The following is a 21801-nucleotide window of genomic DNA, read 5'->3' as shown; positions in this document are numbered from 1 at the left end:
CCGAGACTCACCATGCGTGGTGGAAGACCTTGTCACCACGAAGTCATGCCCGAGGTGCACAATAGGGAAGCCCGACGCTCGGACCTAGGCATCATGGATGAGCAATAGGTGATGCTCGAGCCCATGCGCCGCGCCCGCACTATCCGCTGCGAGTGGTGCAACTTCGTGTCATGGATCCAGAGCGCAACCGCCTCTTCGACAAGATCGTGACGAAGGCGGAGGCGGAGGAGGTGCAGGTGGTGGCTGACACGCCCAATGCCAACATCACTAGCTCCACATCATTCACGTCAGCCCACAATGATCATGAGGCCATCATCGATCTCACCTCCAACAGCTCGATCGTCGACCTCACCTTCAACCGCGGTGTCCAAGGCCAGGCAAACTCCGACCAAGAATAGGACACGTGCCCGCATATGACAGAGTAGACTAGGGCCAAATCCTTTTGCTATGTAAAAAATTCAACATTTTGTTCATTCGGGTTTGATTGTGTCATAGTTCTACAGTTGGAATTTGGTTTATCATTGGATGAAGTGCATTGCTGACATTGATCCCAAGAAAAAAGACAGTAGATACAACTAGTCCATAAATAGCCAGTCAAAGCACTGTAAAAAGAGGATAGGTTCGATCTATGGTCATTGAGGGCCTCCTAAAATGATCTACTAAGTTCATCGAGTTGTTCTAAAGAATCAAAACAGTCGGTTATTAATGGAATTCCTTGTCGGCAACCACTGCCCGCTTTTTTATTCGGTAATGCTAACTGGTGATCGTTTATTGGGAAGTCGTTTGATTGAGATCAAGCAATGACAATTTTTTTTAAAAAACTTGCCTTCTCTAAGAAAGAAATATCATAGTAATCTGAAAAAATGTTGTCCTCTATAACTAAAATTGTCAAACATTCGCGCATCGGGTTCGATGGCCACCCCCTATCTGTGCGGACAGGCAGATATCAGGTGATAACACCCTTCACATGCTCCCATGATCCAAATTTTGAAAAATCACGTTTAGATGTTTCAAAAAATCCAAAAAAAAAATTATGAATGTTCACAAGATATATTTTAATATCTCCTAAAAACTTCAGATAAAAATAAAAATATACATTGAAAAACAAAAAAGACAAATCCACATGTGAATAGTGTCATTTCTGAAACTATTCATGTTGTCTTCTTTTTACACTATTCATTCTGAATTTGTATTTTTTCACTCCATGTGTGTTACGAATTTTGATCTGAAATTTTTAGGGATGATAGACATATATGTCTTGTGAACATCCAAATTTGTTTCAGAATTTTTTGAAACATCTAAATACAATTTTTCAAAAGTTAGAGCATGGTTGAAGGGTGGCATCACCTGATATTTTCCCCCGCGAGGACATCTGGTGTTCTCCGTTTTGTGAACCGCGCGTCGGAGTTGCCCTTCATCCGCTGCTGTCCGCATCCTCTGGCTCGTAGTCGTAGGACACGGACCCCGCTTCAGCCCGGCACGTCCTTCTCCACCGCGCATCCCATCTCCTGGCGAGCGGCCGGTCACCGGCAGCCACATCGCCGTCCATCGCCTCCGCCGCGCCACCGAGTCGATTGTGTCAAACAGATCCCCAATTCGCCGCATCCGACTTGATGGACGACCGCCGAAGAGGCGAGCGGGAGGTGAACCGGTGGCATACAGGTCCTGAGGAGGCGCGTGAGAGGGACTCCGGCTCCTCCTCCCCGGCTGCCATACTCCTCTTTGCCCTCATCGGCGCCACTGTCACCACCGCTGCTGTACGCCCCCCCCCCCCCCCCCCCCCCTCCCGGCCGCGCGTTCTGTAGCTCTAATTCGAGACGCGACAGTACTTTGTAGGGTGTGCGACGCTGCTTTATTGTTGCTGTAGCGTAGATGGACAACGTTGAACTGAAGCAAACTCATGAAATGATCATTCACTTAACAGTTACTCCACTTGTGTGTTACCGATGCATTTAGGTAATGTGATTGTGCATCTGTTTCTGGGAGTGTTTGCAGGTTGGTCAACTGCGCCGCACCTTTGGCTGGTTCTACACTCAGGTATATGAGATGCTCATCTTGTGATTCTGAAATTCAACATTAACCAAATTGTAAGCAGCATTGAGAGAGATAGTTAAAATCGTTTTCTTTCACTGAAGCTTAGCAGATCAGAACCATATGTCTACTGGGAAGACATACCTCGTGGGCCGAATAGGTGTGGTGATGCGTGGCGATATTACCGGAGGACGCGTGAGACGAACGAGGATCAGAGGAAGAGAGTGGTCGGTTCCTTACTTGCATATAGGAGATTAGGATTGTTTAATGTTTTTCTGGATATTTACATTTCAAAACTTATGCTTTCATTTCACTGTAGGTGCTAAAAAGTGTAGTGTTGTGAATGCCTCAAAACTTGCTTCTGAATTATTAAGATTAACTTCAGAGAACATGAACGGCTTTAAAGGTTAATACAATGTTGTTATAAACCAGCTGAAACTTTTATCCCCTCAAGTTGAAATTGTTGATCTTACGAAAATTTCGGTGAAGCAACCACACCATTTTCTTAATTATAGAGCCACTATGTTAGTCTCATATTTATGTGCTGATATGTTTCAACTAATCATCAACCAACATTAGCGCTTTCTGTAGGAACGCATCATGCACATGCAAGATATGTTCAAGAAGGAGAGAAGTAAATGCCGGGATTATCGGACTCGTAATGGCCATAATCCAACCTATAATCAGCATAGTCGAAGAGAAGACTGGTATGAAGATGCAGAAACATTTTATGCCAATCAAAGAACAAATTTTAGATCAAGGCCCAGGGAAGCAATGCAGTACAGTATGTCACATCACTATTCTGTCTTGGGCCTAAACAGGTATATCATAAAAGCTCTTCATGTACTTTCTAGTTGTGTATGATGATAGTTGAGCTTGTATGAGCCACTTTCATACGACATTGGTCCTTCGGCCCATGTTTTCTCGTTAGATGTGCAACATGTTACAGATATAGGTTACATGTAAGTGTCTCCCTTCTCCTTAGGTTTGTTCTACCAGCTGTTCTTAGATTGTCCCATACTCCTTAGGTTTAGTTTACCAGCTGGTATCTGACTCTCTTATGCTGAACTTTATAGAATCCTGAATTATTGCCGCACATTCTGGATAAATTTCTCTTGCCTGGAAATTTATATACTGATACAGACATATGTTATACTCATAATTTTCTCATCGGTAAGATTTCTACTTTTTGTTACATAGGTCAAGACCAGAACCATTTTCAGATGCTGAGATTAAGGTGTGTCTTCTTTTACTTTGTCATTTCGTGACATAGAATTCTCAGCTGAAAGATTGCCGTTATTTTCTGATATATTCTGTAGCACTTGCACTTTAGTCTTGTAGGTGAAGACAAAGTAACTAAAACGTTTTCGTTCTTACTAATCACACTGCACTTTCCTTTGTACTCGGTACAATTCTGAACAACAACAAGAAGTTGGGGTAGGCTAAAGTTGAAACTCATAAGATCTCGAAACCAAGTCATGGTTCTGGCATGGGGATAGCTAACTTCCATGCACCTATGTCCATGACTAGTTCTTTGGTGATACTAGATGATGCCCCGCGCGTTGCTGCGGGAACCTTGATAAAACAGATGCATAAATAGATGCTAAAAAATAAAAATATTGCAGTCTTCTTTAAGATTGCTCTCAGTTTATATTTTAAAAACAATAAAGCATGTGAATCATGTGATAAAATGTTATATAAAAAGAGAAAACTATTGGATTGAAGTTAACGGGGTGCCTACATAACAAAAATGTATAACATGACCTACATATAATTGCTCCAAACATCCAACGTATGCACATCTTCGCCCACACAAAAAATAGTGAAACAAATTGACATGCATGATTGTTGAGGTGGCATGGTTGCATGGATACATTAGTGCACAAATTATAACTTATGACCACATGCATGACTTGATGATGTGGCATAGTTGCATGATAAGGAAAAATATATAGTGGGCTGCAACTATTTAAGAATAGAGGATTCCAGTCCTTCAGATCTCTTTTTATGGACACCTCCCATGCCAAGTTTGGTCTACCCTGACCTCTCTTGACATTATCAGCACGTTTTAACGGTTTAACCGTCTGCGATGCATTGACGCTTCTAGAGGCCTACGTTGTATATGCCCAAACCATCTCAGATGATGTTGGGCAAGCTTCTCTTCAGTCGGTGCTACCCCATTGAGACCACGTATCTCATCATTTCAGACCCCATCCTTTCTTGTGTGGTCACATATCCATCTCAACATGCGCATCTCTGCTATACCTAACTGTTGGACATGACGCCTTTTAGTTGGTTTACATTCAACGCCGTACAACATCGTAGGTCGAATCACCATCCAACTTTTGTGGCACTCTTGTCAGTGAGGACGCTAGAAGCTTGGCGCCACTTCATCCATCCAGTTTTGAGTTGATGGTTCACATCTTCATCGACATCACCATCCTTCTGCAACATTCCCCAAATATCAAAAGGTGTCCTTGTGAGGTACCATCTGCTCATCAAGGCCTCCTCCTCATGCCTAGTAGTACTGAAACTGCACCTCATGTACTCAGTTTCAGTTGTACTAAGCCTAAAACCTTTCGATTCCAAAAGTCTGTCTCCACAGCTGCTCACCATCAAAAGATATGGGTCTAGCTGCTGCCCTAGCAAGAAAGAATGGGAGAATGAGTTGTGCCTCGAGAATTTTGTTATCAAGATAAAGGGAAGTTCTTCATTTGAAGAGTTAGTTGGCTGGCCTACCGGTCCGCAAATGTAGAGACAGAGATAGAGGTTGCCTCTCTTCTGGAACTGCGAAACCAAAGGAATCTGTTAACACCCATCTGACTATCATCGACTAGCACCTCATCATCCGCAAAGAGCATACACCATGGGATTTCTCTTTGTATATCCCTTGTGATCTCATCCATTACCAAAGCAAAAAGATAAGGGCTCAAAGCTGACCCTTGATGAGTCCTATTTTAATTGGAAAGTCGTTAGTGTTGCCATCACTTGTTGGAACACTTGTCAGGACATTATCGTACATGTCCTTCATGAGGGTAATGTACTTTGTTGACACTTTGTAGTTCTCCAAGGCCCACCGCACGACCTTCCGTGGTATCTTATTATAGACCTTCTCCAATTCAATGAACACCATATGCAGGTCCTTCTTTTGCTCCCTGTATCTCTCCATCAGTTTTTGTACCAAGAAAATCGCTTACATGATCGACCTCGCAGGCATGAAACCAAACTGGTTTTTGGTCATGCTTGTCATTCTTCTTAAGCGATGCTCAATGAGTCTGTCCCATAGCTTCATTGTAGGGCTCACCAGCTTAATTCCACAGTAATTAGTACAACTTTAGACATCCCCGTTGTTCTTGAAGGTTGACACTGATATACTCTGCCTGTATTCTTTGGGCATCTGTTTGAGCAAAAAATGAGGTTAAAAAGCTAGTTAGCCATACTATCGTTATGTCTCCAAGGCCTCACCTCAATGAGGATACAATCAGAGCCCAACGCCTTGCCTCCTTCCATCCTTATAAAACCTCCCTGACCTCAGACTCCTGGATACATCGCACAAAAATGTCTATTGGTATCATCAAAAGAGTCGTCCAGCTCAATGGTAGAGCTCTCATTCTCTCCATTGAACAACTTGTCAAAATACTCTCGCCATCTATACTTGATCTCCTCGTCCTTCACTGGAAGCCGATCTGCTCCGTCCTTGATGCATTTGACTTGGTTGACATCTCTTGTCTTCCTCTCTTGGATCTTGGCCATCTTATAGATGTCCCTTTCGCCTTCATTCGTGTTTAAACGTTGACGCCTCATACGCATGACCCCTTGCTTCATTCATAGCTCCTTTGCTGTCTTTTTTGCCACCTTGTACTTCTCTATGTTGTCTGCACTCCTATCCAGGTGTAGGCGTCTGAAAGAGTCTTTCTTCTCCTTAATAGCCTTCTGGACATCATCGTTCCACCACCAGGTATCCTTGCTTCGCTTTTGCTTCCCCTAGCCGCCCCAAACTCCTCTGAAGCCACCCCCTGAACGCAACTCGCAATCTTCATCCACATATTCTTTGCATCACCTCATTCCTCCCAAGGGCCCTCCTTAATAACCCTCTCCTTGAAAGCCCGAGCTGTCCCCCCCTTCGATTTTGGCGCGCTTATCTCACTGTAGACGAATCCAAAAGCGGAAGTCAACCACCACAAGTTTATGTTGAGGGACAACACTTTCTCCGGGTATCACCTTACAATCTAGGCATGTCTTCTCTTCTTGAGAGGACGAAATCAATCTGGCTGGAGTGTTGATCACTACTAAAAGTCACTAGATGGGGTTCTCTCATTCTAAAGAGGGCGTTAGTTACGATCATCTCGTAGGCTAAAGGGCAGCTTAAAGACATTCTCTCCTTCTTGATTCCTGCTGCCATAACCCAAGCCCCCATGCACTCCTTAAAACCTGTGTTAGATGTACTCACGTGGCCATTGAGGTCTCCTCCTATGAAGAGTTTCTCGCCAATAGGTGCACTGCTAACCATGTCCTCTAGGCCTTCACGGAACTCCCTCTTGGTGCTCTCATTGTAGCCTACTTGTGGGGCATACACGCTGATAACATTAAGAACTAAGTCCCCACCTTGACTAGGATAATCCAGTCCCCTTGCCTCTTGACGTTTATCACTCCCTACTTGAGGCTATTGTTGATCAAGATGCATACTCCGTTCCTTTTTTTAGTTGTCCCCGAGTACCACAACTTGAAGCCGGTATCCTCCACCTTCTTCACCTTTTGTCCCTTCCATTTGTTTTCTTGGACGCATAGGATATCAACACCTCTCCTCACCACTGTATCAACTAACTCCCGTAACTTAACCGGCAGGGACCCTACGTTTGAGCTACCTATGTGGATCCTACTAGGCCCAGCTAGCTTCCTTACCCTTCGCACTCGTCGAGTCAAATGTGAAGACCCTTGCTCATTTTTCAGTACACTCGGGCGTCAATGTAGCATGCCACTAACGATGCGACGACCCGAACTTTGCTCACTTATCACCGTATCTAGATCAAGATACGGCGCGCCACCAAGGGGGTGACGGCGCGGTCCTTGCCCATTTAATACCACACTCCGATATGGCGTGTCGCTAAGAGGGTTACGCCCCAACGATGTTCTTCTGGGTTTCATCTCCATAAGAGTCTGAATTTTGATGTTGGCTCGCCAAGCCTATCACAAGCATCCTCCACCCGGGCTTGGGACCGGCTATATTGAGACAACATCGGCGGAGTTGATATTACGCTAAAATGCATTTTAGAAATTTAAGGGCGTGTTCAGATCCCCTCCAGCTTCTAACTCCACAGATGATTTTGACCTGAACGCATGGCGGTGGCAAGTTGCTGTAAATTGGGCAAACTCCAGATTTTCCTGTCGGTGAAGCTGGGCCGACCGAGCTCCTGGTTTTTGCGCTGCAATTGGGCTGCCTCCAGCCAGCCCAATCTGCGACAAACAGGCCACAACCCTTCAAGCTGGGCTGTAGCCCTGAGAGAAGTTGCTGATGCAGCCGAACGGATCTGGGATCGCTACCTGGAGCTAGAAGCCACGAAGAGAAACTGGATCGTAGAGTTTTGTGAAGCTGAAGGGGACCCAAACACGCCCTAAGAACTGACATTTACTTAATGCATCTCTTATATGCATCGGTGGCCACTAGTTAATGGAGACATAGTTTACTGCCGAAGGGCGTGTTTGGTAGCCAGTCTCACCCTAGCATCGTTGTTCTCCTGACACATGCTGAGTGCATAGAACTACACTGTTTGATAGCTTGTATGTGCTGAGACATGCTGAGCTGAGAGCAACTCTAGCAGAGTCGCCATAAGTGGCCGATCGCCATAATAACTGCCCGTATGGCAATGATTTTGGCCGAAATGGGTGGCCTAGCAGAGCCGCCATCCTGCGCTCGACCACCGTATGTTTTGGAGGCCGCTCCAAATTGAGCGTGTGAGCAGGAGGGGGGGGGGTGGCCGTTGTTTTGGAGCATGCTCCATCGCCAGCAGACCGCATGGGGGGGGGAGTTTTACCTCTCTCCTCGTCCTCTTATGTGGCCTCTCTTCTCTCACTGCCAATGGCACAGACAGCCGTACCAATCCTGCCTCGCATCTCAGCCGGAAACAGGCCAATTAATGGAGGCCGCTGCTTGGTTAACTCCTCGTGCTATTTCCTGCCTCCTTTTCTTGTCGCCCGCCATGTTTACCACCGCGCGTGCTATTTCTCACCATCAGCCACCCACGGCTATAAAAAGGCCGGCGCTTTCCCGTCCTAGCTCATCTCCCCACCGCCCCAGCTCCGCTTCACTTTCCTCGCTTTACCATGTCGCTTCCCCTGCAGCCGGACTAGGTGCCGCTGTTGGAGGAGGAATGGATGCTGGACGAGGAGGCAACTGCCCTCATCGCAGAGTGGGATCACTATGGCGCGCTGGAGCCTGGAGGATCCTGCCTTCCTCGCTGACAAGGAGTGGGTCAGTGGGATCCCCGGTACGGGCTGGATTGGAATCCCCAGCATGGCTACGGTAGGATTCCGCCCTCATCGCCGACGGTGCCGAAACACTAGGCCCCATGTCCGGTTCCTTGCCACTTCACTGTGAAGGAGGCATGGGATGAGCGCTACGCCGCCTACGCCTTGGCCATCCGCCCCAGCCAAATCTTCAAAGAGACCCTTGTGACATCCTAGCTTAAAAGAAATGATAGATTACTCATATCAACAAGGCGCATCTTCTTTCTGGAAGCACATCCACAAAGAAGTTCCCGGTTAAGCGTGCTTGGCCGGGAAGTAATTTGAGGATGGGTAACCAACCGGGAAGTTCGTCCCCGTTTTTTTTTTGAGCAATCAAAGACAGTAGGAGAGGCTCCTACTGACGTTTTTATAAAATAACAAGTGTTACAAGGTTATCCAACATCCATGGTAGTGGTGTCATTTTGGCCCCTAGCCAACTTGGAGGGCCATCTAACACGTTTACATGTGGATGTGGTGATGTGTACAGAAGCAGCAAAAGTTTTTTAATTTACAGAAGCTACAAAGTCTTGGATGGGCACCACTAGGGAGGGCTTGACTCTGTGTGAGAAGGATCAGATCAGATTTGAACCTCCTTTTCCAGGATTGAACCGAGTGGGGGATTCTTCTAAAGATTTTATCGTTACGCTCTTTCCATATGCACCATGCCGCAGTCAGGAAGACCTCCATGAACAAAGGGCCTATCCATGCTTCCTTTCCAAAGTGTATTTTTGCCAATCTATCCCCAGCATCCCCCCAGTGTATGTTGATGGAGTTGCAGCAATTGGCGCTGAACGGGCAGTCGAAGAAAAGATACTCTACTGTTTCCTCCGTCGCCCTGTCGCAGAGGGCACAGTTAACCCCATCTGCTACGTTCCAATGTCTCCTTTTTATCATGTTTTTGGTATTTATTCTGTCCGCCGCAAGTAGCCACGCGAATACCTTAATTTTCATCGTACATCTGGATTTCCATATCCATCGGAACACCGCATCTGCCTGGATATCTTTGAAGTAGAAGGCGTAGTATTTTCAGGCCGAGTATTTGGCACTCCACACACATGTCCAAGAATCGTGTATCGATCCATCAAGTGTTGTGTGCGCAGTGATTGCTTGCATTTCCCTGATCTCTTCAGTGGCTTGTTGAGACACAGGCACATGGAACCCCTCGCCAAGTGATGTCATGGAAAGAAATGTGGCTACGAAGGTATCCTCATCCCTTGCATACGAGAACGCTCGGGTACGCTGTTTCCAACGTTCGGTCCTGCCACATGTCCTTCCAGAACAGAGTCACGTCTCCTGCTCCCACTGATACCCCGGTGCGTATGAGTGAGGATAAAGTGTGCAGAAAAGGCTAGTGTCGGTCTGTGGGCCAAGTTTGTCGGTCTGGATGAGAGGCCGGGGTGTTATAAAATGGTATCAGAGCCATATCAGCCTGGTACTTGTGGTGGGAAAGGCGCAAATTGGTACATAATGAGACTACTCAGAATGCACAACAGATATTTATGGGGATACGTGCTCTCACTGCCAATTTTGTTAATGCCTCCTCGCCGAAGGCTTCCATGAAAAGAGGATGATGGTCTAGCCCCCCGCTAGGGTTTGTTAAACTTAACGTTGACGCTTCTTTTGACCATGGCTTTCTCAGGGGTACGATGGGGGCGGTCTTAAGAGATGATAAAGGTAGGTTCATCGGTGGGGGAAATGGTAAGATTGATTGGTGTGCAGATGTGTTGATGGCTGAAGCTTTGGCTTTAAAATTTGACCTATCGCTTGCGCAAAGGACGGGTTGCAATCACATAATTATTAACTCAGATAATATGGAGGTGATTGATACCATGAACGAAGGAGGACGATCGTCGAGGGCAGCAGCTGCAATTTTTTATGACTGTTTTCACTTAGCTTGCGATTTTCCTATTTCTAGATTCGAGCATTGTAATAGAGAAGCAAATAAAGTTGCTCATGAACTTGCCAAATCGGCTAGATTTTCTTTCATTTTTGATTGGTTCGAGGAACCACATAATGCAATTGTACCAATCCTCATAAACGATGCAATGATTATTTCTAATGAGTAAAGCTCGAACTTTCTTTCAAAAAAATGGTATCAGAGCCGACAAGTTACACATGCATGTGTGGGTCGGTGGCACACGACATGGCACTGGATGCATAGACGTGTGCTGAGGGGAACGTTAGTTGCCCAAACTACAAAATAGCGAACAAGTTATGCACGAGTGCCAGCTTGGCACAAATTAATTTATTACTCCCTCAGTCCCAAAATATAAGATTGTTTTTTAAGCTAACATAGCTTGGAAAATGATCTTATATTGTGGGACGAAAGGAGTATTTTGTACTAGTTGCCACTCTAAATAACACAATGACACACCTTGTATGTACTTTGCTATGAAGCAGAAGTCTGATCATGAGAAAGTGTAGCAAAATCATATGAACACATGATCGTGCAGCAAAATCATCTGAACTATGGAAGTTTACAAAATAAGTATCATCTTCTTAGAAAAATCATCTGAACGTAAGACAATGTACAAAAATCTCAAGAAAATATACATCACCTTCTCTGTACAAGAAATCATTTTCTCTGTACAAAAATCTTAGCAAAATATACATCTTCTCGCTACAGATTTAGGGGTTTGAGGGGTGAGGTGGGGCATGGCTGAGGGACCTCACACACTATCAAACAGTAGAAAAGTGGGTTGGCGAGGGAATATCTAGTGCACTCTACCAAGCACACCTGAAGTGGTTGATAACCAAGCTAGATAAATGAGCCAGGCTGCAAAACAATATGATTTCATGTAAACTTCATCACACATTTTTGTCGGATTTCGGGTTTCGGCAGACCCTTGAGGTTCGAATAGTAGGGTGCGCGCGGAGATTGCGCCTCCTACCTTCCTGCACCCCTCCGTCACATTAGGATCAAAGCTATGAAAAGAACAACACAAGGGACACAGGGTTTATACTGGTTCGGGCCATCGTTGTGGTGTAATACCCTACTCCAGTGTGTGGTGTGGTGGATTGCCTCTTGGGCTGATGATGATGGACAGTACAAGGAAGAATAGCCTCGCGAGGGTCTGTTCTTGGCTGGGGCGATGAATTGCTGGGAGGAGTTCAGTCACCTTTCTCTATCTCTCTCTCTCTCTGCCTACCACCTCTCTACTTGTCGAGCCCTTGGAGGGGACTGAGCCGAACCCTTTGCTACGTGGGTGGCCGGTCCTATTTATAGTGGCCCTGGTCCTCTCCTCAAATATTGAGCGGGAAGGGAGCCAACAATGACGGGCTAATTTGAAGGGGGATAGCAAGTATCAACTATCCTGAAAAAGTAGTCTTCGCCTGCGCAAAGCTCTGGTGATGACGCCGTCTTGGGCCCCATGGTGACCTCCGTCTCGTAGTCCTCCTGGTCTTGGTCTCGTTGCACCGAAATGGCAACCTTTACCTGATGCCTCGGTACTCCACGGCTGCGCTTGCCCCCTTTGCACCAAAGAAGAAAGGAGGACACTACGCGGGCTGGCTCCCGCCTGGCGCCCTGAGTCGTCATGGCTTGCGTCACGGGCACCTCGCGAGGTACCCCGTCTTGATCTCTCCGCCTCCTCGTGAGTCAGCCTGACGAGACCGTGCCCGAGGAAGCTCCGTGTCGTCCGCCCCGCGAGGCTTGGCCCTTTGCGAGGGTCTTGAGTTTGTGTTGGTGAAGACGGACCGTGCTGGGCCCCCCTTTGAGCCACGCCGCAGGCCGCAGGCAGGCAAGTCTGGGGACCCCCGTTCTCAGAACGCCGACAGTAGCCCCCAGGCCCAAGGCGCGCCCGGACTTGGCCGTGCAGGGAAGCGGAAGGGCAAGAGCGAAGCGCCGTGGGCCCTAACAGCCTGCGGCCTTAGGCGCCGCGCGACAGTTGATTGGACGTGGGCGGCACTGTTCCCTCACGCCCTCCTTATCTTGCGCCTTGCTAGGCGGACCCGTATTCGTACACAGCCGTTCTCCTTTTATCGTTCGAGCGCTTCCTGTCCTTCCTCCGCTCGAACCCTGATTTCTATTTTCAATTCAATCTCGAATCCTTCCCCCCTTCCCTTTTCCTATCGCCATGGCCCCGATGAAGAAGGGAAGAGGGAAGAATCCCGTGTCTCCGCCTCGCCCGCCGCCGTTGGCGGCCCCCGCCGAGGGTTTGGGTAAGGTCAGCTTGGCTCTGGCCACCATCTTCAATGAATGCGGGAGAACGATGGCCTGACCCGCGTCCCACTTCTCCATCGGCAGGATAGTTACCGAGGTCCCATATTTCGCCGACGCCCTGTGGGCAGGTCTGGTTCCCCCTTTTTCTGATTTCTTCAATGCCGTGCTCTCCCACTATCAGATCCACATGCTGCATCTGAGTCCTGAATCCATCACCCTCCTTTCGGTCTTCGCCTTCGTCTGCGAAGCCATGGTGGGCATCCCTCCTTCGTTTGCCTTGCTGCGCCACTTTTTCTCGCTGCATCTTGTCGACCCTACCCAATGCTGGGCGTGCGTAAGCTTCGTTGCCGCGCCAGAGACTGCCGCCTCTGGGATTGACTTCAAGCTCCCCCTGCCCGCGGTTGGGTTCCGCGAGCGGTGGCTGTATGTGGACGCGGGGGTGCCCAGCCTCCTGCTAACGGAGCCGACCTCGTCTGCTGTCCCCAATTCTGGCTGGGGCTAGGTGGCGCTTGAGAGCCCCCGACTCGTCTTCGTCCTTCGCGCTCTTAAGGTCGCTTGACGTGACATCGCCTAAGGTGGTGAAGGAGTTCCTGCTATGCCGCGTTGCTCCTCTTCAACGCCACTCTCGCCGGATGTGTGCCTTCCGTGGGCGCGAGGATAGTATGAGGCTCCAGGAAGAGGACCTGGCTCCCGAGGTGCTGAAGACGGTGCTCTTGACCCTGGCTGGGGACCCCAACCCCGGCAGCGTCCGGCAGGGAGGGGCCTTGCTGTACCTCTGCCAGAGCAGGGCCGACTTTGTGAAGCAGATGCCTGCCTTTGATGAGTGGGGGCTGCGCCCCGCCGGCCTTCAGGGGTCTCGCGAGAATCCAGTGGTGGTGACTGCCCTTCCAGTCGGCCAAGGCGACTCGTCCTCAAGTGGCGGAGCAGGGAGGTACGAGGCGCCAGAGGCTGAGGGGGCTCCCGGCGTGGTGACGGCACCAGGCGAGGCTCATGAGGAAGCAGTTACCGAGGCCCGTACCGCTGAGGCTGAGGGTGACAAACAGCTGCCCTCTGCGCCTGCGACTGGGGCCCTTGAGGCTCCAGCTGCTCCTCTTGGGGAGGCGATTGGCGGCGCACATCAGGCAGGCGCCCCTGACGCTGATCGTCTTGACGCTCCATCTTCGTCGCAGGTCGATCCCTGCGCCCGACTCTTAGGCCGCTTCCGCGTGGACTTTGGGGCTCTCCGGAAGAGAAGGGAGGCCTTGGGCGACGGTTACCCTTGTCGCCTGCTGAAGCGCAGAAAGTACTTCGCCACTCATGAGTAAGCCTTCTCCTTTCCCTGCTCCTGATCCTTCCGTTGCTCTTACTGACCCTTGTTCCGCAGCCCCTTCCAGCCGAGCTTGCTGAGACGGCTGAGGAGCCGTCCCCTTTGGCTTTGCCCCCTCCACCGTCCTCGAGCACCCCAAGCAGCGGAGCCCTTGTGGCGAGGGCGATCGAAGAGGCGAACCATCCCGAGGCGTATCGTTGCCCCGCGCATCTCGCGATCCTCCTTCGTGAGCCTTCCCGTGGCATAGCCAACCTGCCATGGGCTTCTCGCCTGGTCGTGGACTGCGATCGGCTGAGGCGCTTCCTGCGCTCTTCTCCTGAGGTCGGGCTGGCCCCAGACCGGGCTTCTGACGCGGCGTGCCCGGCCGTCGTGAGGGTGCCACCCCCAGCCCCCAGCCCGGAGGGGGAGCGCTGACCTGCAGCCCTCGGCGCTTGCTTGGGGCAGATGATGGTGTGGAAGACGTGTTTGAGCGCGCTTGGGAGCGTCGCGCTCTCCGCCAAGGATTCCTTTGAAGGGCGACTGACGCAGTGAGCCTACTTGGTGAGGAGCTTGCTGATGAAGACGCGCGCCTTGAGGTCGAGGGCCTGCGCCTGGCTGCAGAGAGCGCGAGCTGGAGGGCGCCATCGCCCTTGCGCGCCGTCAGCGCGACCTTGATGAAGCAGAGGCCAAGGCGTTGTTGGTGGCCTCTCGGGAGGCCCGGTCTCGGGCTGCTGAGGAAGCTCGGGAGGCTGACCGGCGGCGAACGGCTGCAGAGGAGCGGTCTCGGGAGCTCCTGGCCTGGTGCCACTCGCTGGAGGAGCAGGTGGAGCTGCGCGAGGCAGCCCTCGCGTCGATGAGGGTGGCCTCCGGCGACTCGGCGAAGCTCCAGAAGCGTGAGGAGGCACTGACGCTGGAAGCCACCGAACGTACTTGCGAGTACGAGCGTTTGGAGACTAGGGAGCGCTTGGTGACGCAGGCGGAGGACGATGTCGCTGCACAGGAAGCCCGTGTCTTGGAGGAGGTCAGACGTCGGGTGGCGATGGCGCATTTGAACCTCGAGCACGAGTTCGAGGAGAAGCTGGGGTTGATCCGGGCCGAAGCCGAAGGCAGGACTGCTGCCCTGAGGACCAAGCTGGAGGAGGTGACGCGGCGGGCCGATACTTCCCGGGCCGCCCTTGAGGTGGCGCAAGGTGGGCTAACCACCTCCCAGGTTGAGGTGCTCCTCCTTCGCCAGCGGGTGGAGGAGGCTGAGGCCGTCGTGCGCCAGAATGCGGACGAGATACGTCAGCGGCGGCTCCTGAAGCATGAGCACGGCCCATGCTGACCACGCTTCGGGAGAGAGCCAACGCGGCCTTGGGCAACATCTGCGAGGAGACCGTCGGCGAGCCGCACGCGGTTAACTATGCGGGTAATCTTCAATTCTTTACTGACGTGGTGACGCAGCTAGAGGCGCGGTCGATCAGGGCTGACAGGTTGATGGAGGAGAGGAGCCGCACCCTGCTCAGTCGCGCCTTTTCTTGTGTCTTCAGCCATCTCCAGAGCATGGATCCCCACTTCGATTTCGACGCCGCCATCGCCTCAGTCCCCCAGGCCGTCCGAGGTGAGCTGGCGCACTGGATGGAAGACCATGTGGAGGCTCTTATCAGGGCCTTCGCCTCGGACAACGACGACGTGATCGTGGCGGCCGACGAGGGCGGCGTGACGGGCGGCCCTGACACCGCTGGTGGTAACGCGGGCAGCGGTGGCGAGTTCAGCGACGCCAGCAACGGCCCCGATGGCGCTCCTGAGGACGCATTGGGAGATTCATCCGACTGATTGTGCATCGTTCCTGCTTACCCTGTATGAATAGAACTCAGGTTTTGGCCTGATAGCTGTGAGAGCATTTTGGAGGGGGAGCCCCTCATGTAAAACTTGTGTTTATCGTATCAGTAGGAGCTACATTGTCTATGCGCCCGCGCCAAGCGGTTGGCTTAAGCGACGCGCTGGTTGGCTAGTTTACCTTTGTCCCGCGCTGGCCCTGGGGCAGCCCGCAGGAGGCTGTGGTGCCCTGAGTGTTTTCTGATTGATTCCGTTGGATCTGCAGTAAAACGCCGTCCTGAGAGGACGCGGCGGTGGCAGTCTGGGCTGCGCGCAAGCTAAGCCTGACCCGGCTCGCGAGGGGCTCACGAGGGGAGGCAGCTGAGGCGAAGCGGTAACCGAAAGGCGAGAAAATGCTCGAACGAGACTAAGCACCCCTTCCCCGAACACACGCAAATCTCAAATTCGAATCCAACTTGAATCCAGCGGGGGAAAGCGACAACCAAAGGGAAGAGCAACGAAAGCAAACAAAAGGCCGCGTCCGGTACCTAGTCTAGTCTTGAACGTCTTCTCACCAGCGCGGAGCTAAGTGCTGCCACTGGGCATGGAAGGGAGCCCCAGGGCCTGAGGTCGGCACCCCTGAAATTCCGGGGCGTGTACAACTCCACTCATTATTACGTGAGAGTGTCACGGGGCGGCGAGCTTCACAGGCACTGGGCCTTCTTCACAGGTACTGGTCTTTCTTCATATCGCCAGATGAGGGCCCCGCCTTGCGCCACACTCTAGTGCCATCAGCAACGACCGAAAACCAGGACGCCGCCCGATGGGGTAGAGCGGTCGCCAGCGGTTCCCCCGACGACCACGTGTCCTCCGCCAGGGGCAGGCCCTGGGACACCTCCCCAGCGGAGGGCCTACCTCCTGAGAACGCCTTGCTCCGAACACCGCGGTGGCGATGTCGGATCCCTGCCTCTCTCCTGCAGCCCCCTGCGTCCTCCTCCCGAGGGGTAGGAGACCGTGGGAGCGGGGCAGCTGCTCGCTGCGGTGACCTGCACCTCCTGCAATCCATGGTTAGCGTATACCTGCTCATGAAGAATTAGCGATACCCGATAATCGTTGCCTCCAGCATGGCCAGTGGGACCGTCCCGAGGCTCCTGGAAAGGCTCAGCTTCTAGTGCCTCGTCCCCCCAGCTTGGGCTGAGGAGCGAGCCTTGTCCGTTCTTGTGAGGGTGTCCTTGGTCCATCATGAGGGGCACGTATTCCTCCGGCGCCGTCATCCCGAATGCCACGCCGTAATGCCCCGCATGCCACGTGGTCCTGCCTGACGCGCCCACCGTGGGGTGGCAGCGCGGCCGCCCATTGGGGCCACGGGTCGCGTTGAGTCCTTCTTCGCGGACCGGGGGCGGGGCAGCGCCGCCGCCGGTCCGGCGCTGACAGCTTCTCTGGCGTCGGAGTTGCCTTGGAGCCCGCGGGTGCGCGGGGGGCCCCCGCGTGGGTCGCCCTGGGCTTGAGATGGGAGCTGGGTGGAGAAGGGGTGAGCCCCCGAGGCGGCGAAGCCCAGAAGCTCTGCCACTCGCTCCAGCAGCACGTCGTGGCCGCCCTCCAGCAGTCTGCACTGCAGCAGCTCTCGGGCCACCGTGAGTGCGGCTCTCGAGTTCGCCTGCTCCCGGCGGGTGTACAGTGTCGTGGTCGCAGCGTGATTGGAGGCCCTTGCTGCCGACCGCGCCTGCCGCGGTGTAAGAGTTGTCGAAGCCTGTCCGCGTCGCCCGCGGCCCGCAGCGCCCTGCGGACCGCGAGCTGCCTGGGGCACGGGGTCGCCCGAGGCGAGCGGTTCTGCGCGGGCGGGCCACGCAGCCCATGGGTCTGGGTTGCCCTCCTGGTCGCCGAGCATGGTGATGACGACGCGACAGGGCACGGAGCGGTGGAAGACGAATTCCGGCGCACCCCTACCTGGCGCGCCAAATGTCGGATTTCGGGTTCCGGCAGACCCTTGAGGTTCGAACACTGGGGTGCGCGCGGAGATTGCGCCTCCTACCTTCCTGCACCCCTCCGCCACGCTAGGATCAAAGATATGAAAAGAACAACACAAGGGACACAGGGTTTATACTAGTTCGGGCTACCGTTGTGGTGTAATACCCTACTCCAGTGTGTGGTGTGGTGGATTGCCTCTTGGGCTGATGATGATGGACAGTACAAGGAAGAACAGCCTCGCGAGGGTCTGTTCTTGGCTGGGGCGATGAACTGCTGGGAGGAGTTCAGCCACCTTTCTCTATCTCTCTCTCTCTGCCTACCACCTCTCTACTTGTCGAGCCCTTGAAGGGGACTGAGCCGAACCCTTTGCTACGTGGGTGGCCGGTCCTATTTATAGTGGCTGTGGTCCTCTCCCCAAATATTGAGCGGGAAGGGAGCCAACAATGGCGGGCTAATTTGAAGGGGGACAACAAGTATCAACTATCCTGACAAAAGTAGTCTTCGCCTGCGCAAAGCTCTGGTGATGACGCCGTCTTGTGCCCCATGGTGACCTCCGTCTCGTAGTCCTCCTGGTCTTGGTCTTGTTGCACCGAAATGGCAACCTTTGCCTGATGCCTCGGTACTCCACGGCTGTGCTTGCCCCCTTTGCACCAAAGAGGAAAGGAGGACACTGCGCGGGCTGGCTCCCGCCTGGCGCCCTGAGTCGTCATGGCTTGCGTCACGGGCACCTCGCGAGGTACCCCGCCTTGATCTCTCCGCCTCCTCGTGAGCCAGCCTGACGAGGCCGTGCCTGAGGAAGCTCCGTGTCGTCCGTCCCGCGAGGCTTGGCCCCTCGCGAGGGTCTTGAGTTTGTGTTGGTGAAGACGGGCCGTGCTGGGCCCCCCTTTGAGCCATGTCGCAGGCCGCAGGCAGGCAAGTTTGTGGACCCCCATTCCTAGAACGCCAACAATTTTGTCCGCTGTGCAACTCTGAGTGTGTTTTACATTTATTTTTCTCCGTTCCTATAAGATGGGTAAAGCTTTTAGGGAGCCATATATGTCTTGCTTACTTCCTTAATGATATGCATTCATTCCAGAATGCGTTTAGGAGAAAAGCAATGGAATACCATCCAGACCAAAACCAAAAGAACAAAGGTAAATGCAGTTCCCTTTTCTATAAAGCTAGAATATGTCCACTGTATGTGTGCTGATGTCATAATCTGTCCCTTGGCAGCGGTTGCTGAGGAAAAATTCAAAGAGGTCATGGATTCTTACGAAGCAATAAAATTAGAAAGGCAAAATGGAAGTTGCTGAGCAAACTCATGATGCGGGACTTGCATCTTGGCGTTTGACACAAAGATAAAATATGTCCAAAAATCCCTTCTATTTTGTATCTTATTGATTTAGTACGTAGCAACAAATGGCCCTTTTGTTATGGGCTCTGATCCTCTAGCTGGCCGGTTAACTATGTTTTTTTAAATTGAGTTAACTATGGGCCCGGTTAACTATGTTTTTTTAATTGAGTTAACTATGGTTCAAGACAAGCTCATGGAGACAACGTGTTTAGTACGTAGAAAAGTTTTGCTCTTACTGACAGGACAATGAATTCTGATGGCGCATTTACAAAATGAGCGAGTTTACTGGCTTGTCAGCTATTCTAGTTCTCCGTTTTTATACAAGTTTAGACAGCCTGTGTATCATCCTCCAAAAAACGAAGCAATTCTATCAATAGTTCCATATGCATGATTGTTAAAGCTATGGAGAACACGAACCCAAATGTGATTTTTTTAATGAGGTGGGAGTTAGCTATATTATCTTTGTGGGTGTTTGTTGCTTGCAACAGTGTCTTTCTTAATAGAACGAATTTCTCAATTCTCACTCAAGGTTAGTAGGACTGTAGGAGGGCGGTGCAACCTGAAGAAATTCAAGAGAAGCCACTCCGGGACGACTCGACAAATGATGCGGAGCAAGTCGGGAAGCCTGTGGTTGAAGAAGCATTAGCAGTTTAGCACCACGAAGGTTGAAGAGGTTGCTTGATGTATTATTGTTGGGCAAACAATCCTGTGACTTATGCAGAAGCAATGTAAGGCTCGAACTATGGAATGGGTTGAGGCCATGAAATGAGGGATATAAAGTTCATGGATGACAACCAGGTTTGGAGCTGTCGGTCTGTTTGATGGTGTCAAAATTATAGAATGCACACGAATATTTCAGAAGAAACTAACAAGGATGAAAGTTAGCTTAAATTGGCTTGAATCATTCTAGCAATTGAAACGTCATTTGATTAGGGCAACTCCAAACGGCCGACCAAAATGGACAAGAGATTTGTCCGTTCAGGTGGCCAAATGGACAGGTGCCCAGCCCATGTTCGCCCTTCAGTGGCCGTAGCACCCAACAAACCGACCCATTTGATCCGTTATGTTTATTTTTTTCCTAATGTAATCAAGATTTGACATATTTTCATCAAACATAGCAAATATGTTTAACACAACACTTTTTGCATGGTACCATATGTCATGCCGGCATACAACGTTGCACCAAAAGAATCGCACATGCCCATAGTTCATGAAAACAAACAAATGCAAGATGATCACGCATTTTGCTCCATCATGAGCTTTTATTTTCCTTCAAACCAAGCCTTTTTTTGGTTCATCTTGCTTAAGTCGGCCGCCATGATCTTCACTTCCTTGGAGTCCTTGACACCAATGCCACTCATGAGTGTCCAACCATATATATGTTCGTACGAGCCACAAAATTTGTTGCACTCCAATTGGATGAAGCTCCACCTCTTCTGAAGTGACAAATCACCCCGGTCGCTCTCAAATTTGCAGGGCTCAAATTGCCTATGTTCATGGAAGAAAGCATGGACCCTCTTCCAAAATGTTGATCCTTTTTGCGCGGCACCCGTGTGGGGATCTTTTCCAATTTCCATCCAAGCCTCACAAAGCAAATTGTCCTCATCCTTCGTGTATGCTCCGGTCCTCACACTTTGCCGCCTCTTTTGTGACCAGGCTTGATGAGATAGCTCCTCCCTAAACAATGTCTCTTCCTCGATGTCGACACTCTCTTGTCCTTCGGTCTCATGGTCTTGAGTGTCTTGACCACCATCCCCATGGCCACCCTCATTGATCATGTCTGCCATGACACCATCATAGTGATGGAGAACGTAGTAATTTCAAAAAATTTCCTACGCACACGCAAGATCATGGTGATGCATAGCAACGAGAGGAGGAGAGTGTGATCTACGTACCCTTGTAGATCGACAACAGAAGCGTTAACTTTGGTTGATGTAGTCGTACGTCTCCACGGCCCGACCGATCAAGCACCGAAACTACGGCACCTCCGAGTTTTAGCACACGTTCAGCTCGATGACGATCCCCGGACTTCGATCCAGCAAAGTGTCGGGGAAGAGTTCCATCAGCACGACGGCGTGGTGACGATCTTGATGTGCTATCATCGCAGGGCTTCGCCTAAGCACCGCTACAATGTTATTGAGGATTATGGTGGAAGGGGGCACCGCACACGGCTAAGAATATGATCACGTGGATCAACTTGTGTGTCTAGGGGTGCCCCCTGCCTCCGTATATAAAGGATCCAAGGGGGGGGGTGCGACCGGCCCTAGCAGGAGGCGCGTAGGAGGAGTCCTACTCCTACCGGGAGTAGGACTCCCCTCCCTTTCCTTGTCCAAGTAGGAGAGGGGGAAGGAGAGAAGGAAAAGGGGGGGGGGCGCCGCCCCTCCCTCCTTGTCCAATTTGGACTAGGGGGAGAGGGGGCGCGCGGCCTGCCCTGGCTGCCCCTCCTCTTCTCCACTTTAGGCCCATGAGGCCCATTAACCCCCCGGGGGGTTCCGGTAACCTCCCGGTGCTCCGGTTTTATCCGAAACTTCACCGGAACACTTCCGGTGTCCGAATATAGCAGTCCAATATATCAATCTTTATGTCTCGACCATTTCGAGACTCCTCGTTATGTCCGTGATCATATCCAGGACCCCGAACTAACTTTGGTACATCAAAACTCATAAACTCATAATATAACTGTCATCGAAACCTTAAGCGTGCGGACCCTACGGGTTCGAG

General features: G+C 51.3%; 1 protein-coding gene across 4 annotated transcripts; it reads left to right on the top strand.

The window, feature by feature from the left end:
• Window positions 1-1383: 1383 nt before the first annotated feature.
• On the top strand, window positions 1384-20084 carry LOC123188904 (dnaJ homolog subfamily C member 7). Of its 4 annotated transcripts, XM_044601179.1 has the most exons (7): window positions 1387-1757; window positions 1996-2037; window positions 2136-2258; window positions 2623-2852; window positions 3232-3268; window positions 18823-18880; window positions 18960-19371. In XM_044601179.1, the coding sequence occupies exons 1-7, from the start codon at window positions 1614-1616 to the stop codon at window positions 19037-19039; spliced, it is 714 nt and encodes a 237-aa protein (XP_044457114.1). In that variant the 5' UTR covers window positions 1387-1613; the 3' UTR covers window positions 19040-19371. The 4 variants fall into 4 exon arrangements, with proteins under 4 accessions (XP_044457115.1, XP_044457117.1, XP_044457116.1 ...); XM_044601180.1 differs by lacking the exons at window positions 18823-18880; window positions 18960-19371 and adding an exon at window positions 19618-20083 and having other exon boundaries at window positions 1384-1757; XM_044601182.1 differs by lacking the exons at window positions 18823-18880; window positions 18960-19371 and adding an exon at window positions 19615-20084 and having other exon boundaries at window positions 1386-1757.
• The last annotated feature ends 1717 nt before the right edge of the window (window positions 20085-21801 follow it).

This window comes from Triticum aestivum, chromosome 2A, assembly GCF_018294505.1.
Source record: "Triticum aestivum cultivar Chinese Spring chromosome 2A, IWGSC CS RefSeq v2.1, whole genome shotgun sequence".
NCBI classification, from domain to species: domain Eukaryota; kingdom Viridiplantae; phylum Streptophyta; class Magnoliopsida; order Poales; family Poaceae; genus Triticum; species Triticum aestivum.
Note: the sequence above shows the minus strand (reverse complement) of the source record. Positions and strands in the feature narration are given on the sequence as shown.

Bases quoted from the DNA above. Each gene is read 5' to 3' on its own strand.
- LOC123188904 (XM_044601179.1), top strand. From the start codon at position 1,614: ATGGACGACCGCCGAAGAGGCGAGCGGGAGGTGAACCGGTGGCATACA. The intron at 2,259-2,622 runs GTCGGTTCCTTA...CGCTTTCTGTAG, and splicing joins AGGATCAGAGGAAGAGAGTG to GAACGCATCATGCACATGCA. The intron at 3,269-18,822 runs GTGTGTCTTCTT...CATTCATTCCAG, and splicing joins TTTCAGATGCTGAGATTAAG to AATGCGTTTAGGAGAAAAGC.